General features: G+C 45.3%; 1 protein-coding gene across 11 annotated transcripts in view; it reads right to left on the bottom strand.

Moving 5' to 3' along the window:
• Positions 1-13325, bottom strand: part of rhbdf1a (rhomboid 5 homolog 1a (Drosophila)) — a 346823-nt gene that overhangs the window by 11635 nt on the left and 321863 nt on the right. For all 11 annotated transcript variants that reach the window (XM_070901161.1, XM_070901163.1, XM_070901162.1 and 8 more), the window contains 2 exons: positions 11397-11472; positions 3408-3508 (listed from right to left, as the gene is read on the bottom strand). In XM_070901161.1, coding sequence (XP_070757262.1) covers positions 3408-3508; positions 11397-11472 — 177 coding nt within the window. The remainder of the gene's footprint in view (positions 1-3407; positions 3509-11396; positions 11473-13325) is intronic.

Raw genomic sequence — 13325 nt, 5'->3', positions numbered from 1 at the left:
CTCCTTGGTAAACACCGAGGCAAAAGATTTTTTTAAATCTGTGTAGCATCAGTTGTTGTGTCCTCACTTTCAGTGGCCCCATTCCATCCCTTGTTTTACTTTTACACTAAAAAGAGAAATATTATCATCCTTCATTTCTCTTGCTACATTCAATTTCAAATTTTTCTTTGCCATTCTGATGACTTTGTGTGAAGAAAAACTTTATGATATCAGTGCTACATTTAATTTTTTACTAGTCTGAACCTGTGCCCCTGTATCCTACTCTTGTAATCTAGTGTTACCCTTTCCATACTTTCCACTATCTTATATACCTCAAGTACAGGGGTGGGAAATTATTTGGGCTGGAGGGCCACTTAACAAGTTTTGGTGAGCTGTTGAGGGTCGCCTACCAATGTTCCACCAATCGTGTGGTCCCACACAGGCCGATTCCCCCGCTCTTGCCGCTGGAAGATATACTGCGCATGTGCAGCCGCATAGTGGCCGGCCGCGCACCAAATTTAAATGGACCGTGCGCGAAACAAATTAAGAGGGAACATTGCATAAACAAACATTGCATAAACATAAATTCAGATAGTAGTCAGATACTATCTTGCAGACACAACATTTATTCGATACTGCTTAGAAATGAATCAAAGATAAAAGTTGAAAATGCTGTGGTATCTCCTGGTCTCTGTAAATCAGTGCTGTGAAATAGAACTGTACCCTCTTTAGAGCCTGTGTCAGCATCAATTTCCCACCTCAGTCATCCTTATGCCCCTCTGCAAAGATTACTAATGCCGCCCCAACTGGTGCCAGATGAGAACTCCCCCGCTGTCCTACTCGGGATAGTGGGGGAGGAAAGATGCAGTGCCGGTCACTTTCTTTTGTAAAAGATTTGTGGAGATGAGTAGCCATGACTCCGCTCTAAAATGTATAGGGCATATTCGAGTACGCAATGCATTCTAGGTACACGTCAGTCATTAGGGCCAGAATTATGGAACGGATCCTTTTAAGATCGGGCCAGGGAGAATCCCTTTGTGAATTATTAATTTGAATGAAGTATTACTATGTTTTTTCCTTGGCTGCAGTTCGGGTCTATCTCTGACCCATGAGAAGTAAAAGTGGATAGACGAATGTGCAGCTTGAGCTCTGGCTCGCGTTCTATTTCTGTCCCACCCAGCGGGCCGGATAGAATGATTTGGTGGACTGGATATGGCCCGCGAGCCGTATTTCGCCCTGATAGCTCTAGAAGATCAATTCCCAAGTCTCTCCTTTCCAGGCTGAAAAGCCAAGTATCTCTCAAACCTCTAACACTGGGGATCAGACTCATGGCTCTTCTCAGCAATAACAATTGAATGTTTTGGGTCTGGACACAATACTCAAATTGTAATTTGACCAGAGCACTGTACAGTTTGTTCACAATCTCCTGACTTACATTTCACTGCTCTAGCTATATAGTTTAGCACTGTATGGAATAGTGGATTGCTGTTCTGCATTGCTTTGACATGTTTAGCATAAAGTCTATTAACGATTCCTAGAGGGGGGGATTTTAACTATCGGGCTGGCGGAGTGGACAGGCCGGCTGCCTGATCCCGCCAGTGTGAGGCCCAGTCCATTTTGAATCCTGAGCTTCATTAGCATATATCCGGCAAACTGGCAGCCCATTGGAACTTGCCGGCTCTGGGCCACAGCAATATCAAGTGGGCCAGAGGTCGTCCTAGTTGGCAGAAAGACAAGTCTGAGGGGAGGATGGTGGTTTGGGTTCGTGGAGGAGAATGACTGTCCCCACAAAATTAATTTCAACACTTGTCTTTTTGGGCCTCTTCCTCTTGCCCAACAGGTTTTACAAAGTCAACAGTGGACGCTCTGCCCAGCAGGCCATCAAAACTGCACCAGGATCTTCTGTATGTTACAGGACAACGATTTGCATGGATTCCTGAGACTTCTGCCTGTATGCTCATCCTGCAAATCCAACATCAGTATTCTCACTCAGGCCAACACTCCCAGCATTGAAGCACTGACCACGCTCGACCAGTTCCGTTGGGCGGGCCACATCGTCTGCATGCCCGACACGAGACTCCCAAAACAAGCGCTCTACTTGGAGCTCCGACAAGGCAAGTGAGCCCCAGGTGGGCAGAGGAAAAGCTTCAAGGACACCCTCAAAGCCTCCTGACACCTGGGAATCCCTGGCCTATGACCGCTCAAAGTGGAGGAGAAGCATCCGGGAAGGCACCGAACACCTAGAGTCTCTTCGCTGGGAGCAAGTGGAAGCCAAGCGCAAACAGCGGAAGGAGCGCACGTCAACCCAAGCACCCCACCTACCCGTCCCTTCAACCACCATCTGCCCCACCTGTGACAGAGACTGTAGGTCCCGCATTGGACTCATCAGTCACCCGAGAACTAATTTTTAGTGCGGAAACAAGTTATCCTCGACTCCGAGGGTCTGCCGAAAATACCTTTAAAGTCTAGTCCAGTTAACCCTGCAAATTCCTCCTCCTCTTCCTCTGGAGCCTGGTGGGTGCCGAAGTTGGGAACGACATCTCACAGACTAGACAAGCAATAGTCTAACACCGTTGTATCACAGAACCACATCCAGCCTGGAGTCCTCCATCACCATCCCTGGGTATGTCCTTTCCCACTGGTAGGTGTGGGCACAGTTGTATAGAATTAGGTGAGCATCACCCTAGGAGTCTTCAATATTGACTTTGAATCCCATGAAGTCTCATGGCTTCAGGTCAAAAAAAGCCATCAAAACTTCCTGGTGAATCTACCACCCCTATCCTCAACTGATGTATTGGTACTCCTACATGTTGAACACCCTTGGAGAAGACACACAGTGATACAACGGCACAGAATGCATTCAACAACAGCTTGCATTTATATAGCTCAATTAACATAGTAAAATGTTCCAAGGTGCTTCATATGAGCGTATTCAGACAAAAATTGACACGGAGCCAAAGAATGAGACATTAGGACAGGTGACTGAATGCTTGGTCAAAGAGGTAGGTTTTGAGGAGGAGAGAGAGGTGGAAAGGTTTGGGAGGGAATTCCAGCGCTTAGGACCTGGATGACTGAAGGCAAGGCTGTCAATGTGAAAGAAAGGGGAGTGGGTGGATAAACAAGAGGGCAGAGTTGGAGGAATGCAGAGTTCTCAGAGGGTTGTAGGAACGGAGAAGGTTACAGAGATAGGGAGGAACGAGGCCAAGGAGAGATCTGAACACAAGGATGAGAATTGTAAAACAGAGGTATTCGGGCATGGGACTTTCAGTGTCACACCTGTCCATGATATTATTGGTAGGCATGACCACTGTACAACGACTTGGTATCTTTTAAGACATATTCCAAATAACTTTACACTTAACTAAATTACAGCACTGCATTGATAACTAGCAGTTGAACCTCAGCTCCAATGTAATGGAAACACTTACCCTGCATGTAGAAAGAGAGAAAGCCAGAGTCTGTAAAACTGATCAGGCACTTCAGGGTTGAGGAATGGCAGAAGTCCACACACATCATCCATACAGTGCACCTGTAAAAATGGTAAACAGCATATTCTAAACTCTGGCACAGCAAATCAGCATGTGATGTAGTCACGTATAGTTAAAACATATCTCATAATTATAAGGGCATTATAATTCAAGGATGAGAAAAGGCCACTGGAGGAGACGTTGCACAGAGTTCCTTCGCGCCATAACCTCTTTTCCCCTTCTATCTCATCCTACACACATTGCATGACAAGCTGCGGATACTTTCTCCTGTTCCTCCTCTCCCTTCACACTAAAAGCTAACCCTTGTCCCTCTCTTTCGTTTCAAGTGCTGAGGAGATGCCTCTGCGACTGCAGGAAGATGGGGGCAGCCTCCCTGAAGATGCGGTGTCACTCGATCTGACCCGAGCGCGCTCTGGCAACACGTATAATTTAGAGTGTAGGCTAGAGGAGGGGTTTTCATGTGGTGAATCACTGGGTATGCATGCAGGAGCTCGGGCAAAGGGATCGAATGCCACAGGTGTCAGCTCACTGAAGGCGAGATCACATACTGGTGCTGCTGCAGAAGACACAGATGCTAACTTCGAAGGCCCATGCTACCGAAGAAGGCTGATGAGCGTACACCGGGAAATGCTTGGTGCATTAGGCAGCTTGCCAGCGAGCTTGCCCACAATGTCACAGAGCATGGAGTCGTCCAGCTTCAACTTGGGTCGAGGTTTCGCACCGAGCATGGAGTCCATTCTGTTGAGCGTGTGGTCAGTGAAAGTAGTCAGCTTCTGTTGACAGCTCCGAAGGCTTCTGTGGCAGCTCATGTTGCAGCCTGCTAGGCCAGACTGCCCCAGCCCACGCCGAGATGCTGCAATCTGCAGCCAGGCCCTCAAGGCCCAGAGCCAGTTGAGATGGCCCACCATGGCCATCCGAAGTGTTGTCAATGAAAGCTAAGCAGCCTTCCATCTTTCAAGCTGTAGCCACTGGGGATACACCTCATAGGAGCCCTAGGATAGATAGAGCACAGAAGACAGGCTACAAAGGGGTTGAACAAGGGTGATTCTTAATTATTCCCATTTACAGTCGTACGCATATGGAATAGAGTTGTTGGGAGCAATTTTTTTCTGGATTTGGAATTGGCGTTTATATTTGTAGTCAAGAGCCACAGCCGAGACTGAAGGAAGGCAATCAGATGGTGATGGCAAGGACAGTGGTGATTTTGATTGTGGAACTGTTGGATATACATGATGATGGGAGGGATGGATGAGTTGCTCTGGCAGCTAAGGGCACTAGTGGTCGAGTATGTGATGAGTAGCGTTTGCACCACACAAGTGTCAGGCAATGACGACCTCCAACAAGGGAGAGTCTAACCACTTCCTCTTGACATTCAATGGCATCACCATCATTGAAACCCCACCATCATCAACATCCTGGGGGGCACAAGGGACCAGAAACTTAACTGTAATAGCCACATAAATACTGTGGCTACAAGGGTAGGTCAGAGGATGGGTATTCTGCAGCGAATAACCCACCTCCTGACTCCCCAATGTCTCTCTACCATCTACAAGGCACAATTCAGAGTGTGATGGAATACTTTCCACTTGCCTAGATGAGTGCAGCTCGGACAACACCGAAGAGGCTCGACACCATCCAGGACAAAGCAGTCGATTGATTGGCACCCCATCCACCACTTTAAACATTAACTCCCTCCACCACCAGCGCACCGTGGCTGCAGTGTGTACCATCTACAAAATGCACTGCAGCAACTCGCCAAGGCTTCTTCGCTAGCACCTCCCAAAGCTGCAACCTCTACCGCCTAGAAGGACAAGGGCATCAGACGCATAGAACACCATCACCTGCAAGTCCCCCTCTACGTCACACACCATCCCGACTTGGAAATATATAATTGTTCCTTCATCATCGTTGGGTCAAAATCCTGGAACTCCCTCCCAAACAGCACTGTCGAGTACTTTCACCACCACGACTGCAGCGGTTCAAGGTGGTGGCTCACCGCAACCCTCTCAAGGGCAATTAGGGATGGGCAATAAATGCTGGCCTCGCCAGCGATGCCCACATCCCGTGAATTAATTAATAAAATTAAAAAATGCCTCTGCTCTTCTTCCTCCACTTCTTGCTGTCCAGGTGGTATGGGGTGAACCTCAAGTACAGTGATGCAGTCTACAGCACTCAACTACAAACCTGGAAACATGGTCATGGATATAGTGGAGAGCCGCTCCCGAATGATCCAGGCAACGGAAGTGTTGATTGAGCCCGCTGACACTCTGATCAATTATATTTCTGGATGCAGCATGGCTCTCGTCGTAGTCTAGCTGTGTCTGTGCCCGGGTTCCTAACATGAGTCATGAACCACATCAGGAGGGAGAGGGATGGTTCACTGAGAGAGGGATGGAGTACAAAAGCAGTGAGGTCCTTCTGCAACTGTATAGGGTATTGGTGAGGACGCACCTGGAGTACTGCGTGCAGTTTTGGTCACCTTACTTAAGGAAGGATATACTAGCTTTGGAGGGGGTACAGAGACGATTCACGAGGCTGATTCCGGAGATGAGGGGGTTACCTTGTGATGATAGATTGAGTAGACTGGGTCTTTACTCGTTGGAGTTCAGAAGGATGAGGAGTGATCTTACAGAAACATTTAAAATAATGAAAGGGATAGACAAGATAGAGGCAGAGAGGTTGTTTCCACTGGTCGGGGAGATTAGAACTAGGGGGCACAGCCTCAAAATACGGGGGAGCCAATTTAAAACCGAGTTGAGAAGGAATTTCTTCTCCCAGAGGGTTGTGAATCTGTGGAATTCTCTGTCCAGGGAAGCAGTTGAGGCTAGCTCATTGAATGTATTCAAGTCACAGATAGATAGATTTTTAACCAATAAGGGAATTAAGGGTTATGGGGAGCGGGCGGGTAAGTGGAGCTGAGTCCACGGCCAGATCAGCCGTGATCTTGTTGAATGGCGGAGCAGGCTCGAGGGGCTAGATGGCCTACTCCTGTTCCTAATTCTTATGTTCTTAGAGGGAATACCCTTTGTCGCTGGAGCACTATGGCCCTATCCTCAAATGGGGTGACTTCCTGAACTGTACGTTACAGCCAATGAACTACTTTTAAAGTTTAGTCACTGCTGTAATATAGGAAAACACAGAGCAAATGCCACAAACAGCAAACGAGATACATGACCAGATAATCTGTTTGTGATGCTGGTTGTGGGATGAATGTTGGCCAGGGCATAGAGATGAAAAAGTACCATGGGATCTTTTACATCCTGAACAAGGAGCTGGCACCTCAATTTAACATCTCACCTGAAAGGTGGTACCTCTAGGAAAGAAAGACTTACATTTAGATAGCGACTTTCACGACCACCGGATGTCCCAAAGTGCTTTATAGCCAATGAAGTACTTTTTGAAATATAGTCACTGTTGTAATGCAGGAAACACAGCACCACATTTGTGCACAGAAAGCTCCCACAAACTGCAATGTGATAGAGACCAGATAATCTTATTTCTGGTGATGTTGATTGAGGGATAAATATTAGCCAGCACTCCAGTGATAACTCTCCTGCTCTTCTTTGAAATAGTGCCATAGGATCTTTAACGTCTACCTGAGAGGGCAGACAGGGCCTCGCTTTAACTTCTTATCTGAAAGGCGGCATCTCCGACAGTGCAGCACTCCCTCAGTACTGCACTGGAGTGTCAGCCTAGCTTTTTGAGTTCCAGTCTCTGGAGTGGGAATTGAACCCACAACTCAGAGGCAAGGGTGCTATCAACAAGGCCACAGCTGACAATGCAGCACTCCCTCAGTACTGTACAAAAATGTCAGCTTAGATTTATGTGCGTACATCCTGGAGTGGGACTTAAACCAATGACTGATACTCTGATACAGAGGCATGAATTTTACCTTTGACCAAGCCGATAACTTGTGTAGCCAATTAGAAGGGAGGGATGGAAAGGCTGTGTAACAATGGCTGAAATGGTCACGAGAATATCTCCATGCTAGGGTTTTCTTGGGATGGCTCGACCAGTATAAGAAATGCTGCTTTCAGCTTGGCTCCTCACCAGACAAGGCATATTGCTCCTCCTCTACCCGCTGCATTACTACCTCCTCTATTTGGAAGGGCCTGTTAAACTCAGCAGGCCAAGGTGATCCTGGGCACCTTTGTGCAGCTGTACTGCAGGACCTACTCCGAATGTTGCAGATACCGGAACCTCCACTTCTGTATCGCAATGGTATTTTCCTACGGTGATTCTGGTGGAGGCATGAGCATCTGTTGCAGCATATAGTGAATGCAGGAGAGCCATGAGCCATGGCAACAGGAGGGTTAGAGACAAGGTCCCCTGGTAGCCTAGCCCGTTGATCCTTGCCCATCCTCAAACAGTGGTGGAATGCTTCATTGGAAAAGCATAAAAATATCACGTGAGCTGCCAGGGCATGTGCATTATTTTGTGCCCGTGCTCACACACTATCTTTGAGGAGCACAACTTAGAACTCATGTAAGTAACAACTCTATCTATTGGGGCTTCCTGAAATGTACTGTCAATGACAACCTTTCAATAGTTTTTCTGCCTTAGATATTCTCTTGGGTACAGTTATGCTAGTCACTCCCATAGATGGCCTGAGCACTTATGTTTATGGGTATATCCACACTGCCCAGTATGTAACAAGACAATAGCATAATCCAGGATGCAACAATAGAAACCCCTTCTGATCTGAACCCAATAGCATGTCTTTTGCATGTGTCCTCGCTCACACTTCAATCTTTTCAATGGTGGACTAAGAAACACCAGGCCAGGCCAGGAACGAATCGCTAACCAGATTTATTTCACAGACAGCAAATAAACAGAGTAACCATTAAAGCAAATTTCCACTTAGCTCAATCAGATCTCCCTCCTGGAAAACATGAGGAAAAAAATAATAAACCACACACCCTGTTCCTTTCCTGGGTTATGGGCTGAATTCCTTGATTTTGGTATCGTTTTTCAGATGACTTCTAACTGAAAAAATAAAGCTTCCAGGTTGAAGTCAAGGACAATGTTTGAGAGACCACTGGAGGTTCAACCCTCCCCCCCCCACTCCCGGCTGCCTTTCTGTTAATTAATGTCCTCAGGAAGGAGAGGGTGGGGTCTAATGTATTGTGTATGTAATTGATGTAAAAATGCCACTTAGCTCTCAAGAGGTTAAATTCACAGAACAACATTCTGTAGGAGATGTAGATTAGGGGTGGAAAGGTTAGCTGGTTTTATTGATAAGCATATAGATAAAAAAAAATTTTTAAATCATTCTTCAGGACACCGTCCATCACTTTGCTGATGATTGGGAGTTGGCTGATGGGGCAGTAATTAGCCAGATCGGATTTGTTCTGGTTTTTGTGAAAAGGACATACCGTGGCAATTTTCCACATCGTCAATTAGATGCCAGTGTTGTAGCTGCTGTGGGGCAGCTTAGCTAGGGGCGCAGCGAGTTCTAGAGCACAGATCTCCAGCACTACAGCTGGTATGTTGTTGGGACCTGTAACCTTTGCTGTGTTCAGTGCCGCAGTCATTTCTCGATGTGATGTGGCGTCTATTGAATTGACTAAATACTGGCACCTGTTACGGTGGGGACCTCAGAAGGAGGCGAAGGAGGATCATCCACTTGGCACTTCTGGCTAATGATGGTTACACAGGCCTCGTCTTTTCACTCACTTACTGGGCTCCACCATCATTGAGGATGTTCATGGATCTTCTTCCTCCCCTTAGTTGCTTAATTGCCCACCACTTTCACTGAACAGAAAAAAATCAAACCACTTAGTGGTCAGAACAAACAAAAGGAGAATAAAAAGCCATATTTCCAGTCAATTAAATTAGGTCTAGGGAGGGAGCTCAGCCTAATGAGGGAAAGTTTGTTTATTTTAAGATCAGACCCAGTCAAAACCAGGAGAAAAAAAATTTCAACACTAACATTGGGTAATGTGGCGTGGTTTATTATTTATAATATTTCTTTTTTTTTAAATGAGGAGGAAAGTGAAGTTAATGAAGATTCAATTACAACTGTTGCTCTGAACATCCACTTGTCTGTGAAATAAAGTAGCTTAAAGATTTGGATTTAGCCTCAATCTCACTTGTTCTGTCTACTGAAGGATTAACTGGAGAAGTGCAGGTGAGGACACATGTGAAAGACACGATCCAGTTTAGATCACCAGATAGATATTGGACAATGCAGGTTTCACTCCTGATTGCAAGACACTCAGGACTGAGCACTACCACGGAACCTGACAGAATATTTAAAGCAGGCCTAAAACTTGCAACAGACCGTTAAAACGAACAGGAGTTTTTGATCAGTTTGGGCTGGATTCAAACTCCCGTCCCAGAAGCACGAAAGGAAGTGACTATGTACTAGTGAGTGGTGTTGCTCAGAGCAGCCAATATAAAGACTGAGGCAGCCCCTCTAACCCACCTCCGTGGACTCAATGTCCTGAGCCCAGATTACAGCACCACGCATAAATCACCAAATTGTAGAGTGAGCTGAAAATCACATAACTAATAAGGCTCAGATACTGGATTGAAATAACTTAGAGGTTTTAGAGATAAAATAGTTTAAAATATCCAGTCAGTAAAAAGAGTCGACACAGGACAGGTCACCTGGTCATGCCAGCACCACCACGTATCATTTGCACACGCTGCCGGAGAAGTAAGTGGCCACCGAGGCAGGTCACATTGCTGCTGCATCAAATGGACACCGTAAGAATTATTTTACAGAAATCTCTACGGTCCTCAATATTTAACGCCTTCACTCTCCCCATCAGTAAAACAAGAAGTGTGCTACTTTGTACTGGAGAAACGAAGGATAATGCTTGACATTCACTTCACATCCTGGAAGAGCTAAATCCCATAAATGTGCTACAATAAACGGACGCTGACATTTTCTATTGCCTAAGCTAATGGTTTCAGCGCAAAGAAGCTGGGGGAGAGTAAAAAAGAGCCATTTGTCAGTGAGGGAACACAGGGTGCTGAATATAATAGATTGACCAACAGAGAAATGTGTATCCAAAGCACGCAGCACTTGTCCAAAGGTGAGTACACTATTCCTGTTTGATCTTTTCCAATTCCAGAGGGAACTAAATCAAAGCAGTTAACCACCACAGGTATCCTGCCAATTTAACTGTGTGTGTTATCCAATAGAGCTTCTCCAATCAAATTGGTCTGATCCCCTTCTGCAGCACATACCAGGATGAACAGCACAGTTTCAACATTAGTCTTGAAGTTTATACTGGCCAAGACTGTGAAGCAGTAGCCAGCACACTAGGTGGAGCACTTTCCTTTCCATAGCACTGTTAATATTGCCTCAATGATTCATTCATTCCTTTTTACAATTGTGAATAAAGACTTTTGCCTTTGTGGCAGACACAGCCGTGAAGCAAAGTTTGAACTAATGGGACTTCCAGTCTGACTTAATGAGCTTTACATCCCCAGAGATCTTATTACGATGATAAATCAAAAGTGCAATGGGCAGCAAAATGTTTATGCACAATACACAGTGGGTAACATTCTCATGTTACTTTTAGAAAATTATTTCCTTGGTGATATGTTTCTTCCACTCTTAACGATATAGGATTGTGAACATTGACTGAGAATAACAGTGGTGTCACACTTGTGCCAAGCTGAAAGTCATGTGCTGCTGGTAACAAAGGGATGATGGACATAGTCTGGGGTATTTTCGTCACATTAATGCCAATTCACCTGCCTTCAAGCCCTTCACAGCAGATAGAGAAGTTGGCTCTAATAGGAGGGATCAACCAACAGCTCGGTTTGATTAATAATAAACTGTATCAGCATTACACGTGGCAGTGACACCATTTACTGGTAAGGCAGCAGGAATAAATTGAGCCCATAATACTCCAGTTAATTGCTTCACACAGCTGACAGCTATTTCTAGAAAAACAAAATGTTGATTCAAACCTGTGAACAGAGTGTTGCATCTTCGTGGAAATAACCGTTCATGAACTCACAATATTCCCTTGATGTTATCTCACATCTGCAAAAAGAATACAAACATTTACAATGTGCCACATTATACCTAAACAAGCCGAGCCATGAAGCTCAAGGCACTTTTACATTAGGAGCTTTAGTGTGTGAGGATAGGAGAGCAAAGACTGTACATTGTCTCCCTGCATTTACATTTTCTGAAGACCAGCTCCCTTATCCTGATGGAATCGTAGACTTGCAAACAATCCTGCTGTCAGGGTAAAGAAGCGAGTTTTAATGATGTAAGTATCTGGAGATGCCAACCAATATTTACTGTGATCTGAACTACACAATGTCCAATATAAAAGTGCATTAACCAGATGCTGCTTTAGCAAGTGACGGTGCTTAAAGAATCTGTCGTCTGCCAATACCATGGATGATTTACAAGTTTTAAAGAAAACACTGTGGATGCTGGGAATCTGAAATAATAACAGAAAATGCTAGAAAGACACAGCAGGTCCATCAGCAACCTAGAAAGGGCAGGTGAACATTTCGGGTGGAGGCCTTTTGCCAGATTCCTGATGAAGGAGCTGCACCTGAAATGGTAAGCTGCCCTTTACAGAACTGCTGTGTACTTTCACTCTCCCTTTTCATTTAGACCATTTACAAGAAGTACGGAGCCGTCTAGGCCATCTTTAATAATAACCGCCCTCTGACAGCAATACATGAAAATCTCCAGCAGCAATAATATATTGATGTCATGAACCATGGTGTTAAAGCAATTTAACATTTATCAGAATCTTGTTGAACATGGTTTACTCTCCGACCCTGGGTGTAAAAAAGTCATTATTCTGTAGAACAGGGAGAATTCACGCTGGCAGTGCCTGGCCAGTTTCCAAGGCACTCCAAAGTGATGAGCACCATTAAAATGAACAGAGCCACTCTCTGAGGAAGACCCCTCCTCCCCTTCAGTGACATCACTGGTGTGGCTCAGAGGCAGGCGTGAAATCCCAGAGCTTCATGGAGCAGCAAAGTCAAAGAAATGTCATTAATGGAGAGACAATGTTATAGTGACGTTTTGAGAGATTTTGGGGCGTAATATAAGCATGAAGTAATAGAAGCATAAACCGTGTGGATTCTGGGCTTCATAAATAGAGGGGCATAGAATACAAAAGCAAGGAAGTTATGATGAACCTTTATAAAACACTGGTTTGGCCTCAACTGGAATATTGTGTCCAATTCTGGAAGAAAGTGAAGGCCTTAGAGAGGGTGCAGAAATGATTTACAAGAATGGTTCCAGGGATGAGGGACTTCAGTTATGTGGATAGATTGGAGAAGCTGGGGTTGTTCTCCTTACAGCAGAGAGGTTTCAGAGGAGATTTGAGAGAGGTGTTCATGAGGGGTCTAGATAGAGTAGATAGAGAGAAACGATTCCCACTGGCAGAAGAGTTGAGAACCAGAGGTCACAGATTGAAGGTGATTGGTAGTAGTCCAAAGGCGACATGAGGAAAAGCTTTTTTACGCAGCAAGTGGTTAGGATCTGGAATGCACTGCCTGAAAGGGTGGTGGAGGCAGATCCAATCATGGCTTTCAAAGGGAATTGAAGAAGTACGTGAAGGAAAAAGAATTGCAGGGGTACAAGGAAAGGGCGGGGAAGTGGGACTAGCTGAGGTGCTCTTGCAGAGAGCCGGCATGGGTTCGATGGGCCGAATGGCCTCTTTCTGTGCTGTAACCATTCTATGGATTCTACTCCCTATAGACGTTGCTCCAATTTTAAAGAGATGAGAAAATAACAGTTTGTAAAGTGGATGGATGTGAGGAAGGAAGAGATTAAGAAATTCAAAAAAAAAATTTTTTTTTGAGAATACCATTATTTTCAAACTAATGGTGCAATCATTATACCCTGATGCGCTTCATATAACA

The sequence above is a fragment of the Pristiophorus japonicus genome, chromosome 15 (genome assembly GCF_044704955.1).
Source record: "Pristiophorus japonicus isolate sPriJap1 chromosome 15, sPriJap1.hap1, whole genome shotgun sequence".
NCBI lineage: Eukaryota > Metazoa > Chordata > Chondrichthyes > Pristiophoridae > Pristiophorus > Pristiophorus japonicus.
Note: the sequence above shows the minus strand (reverse complement) of the source record. Positions and strands in the feature narration are given on the sequence as shown.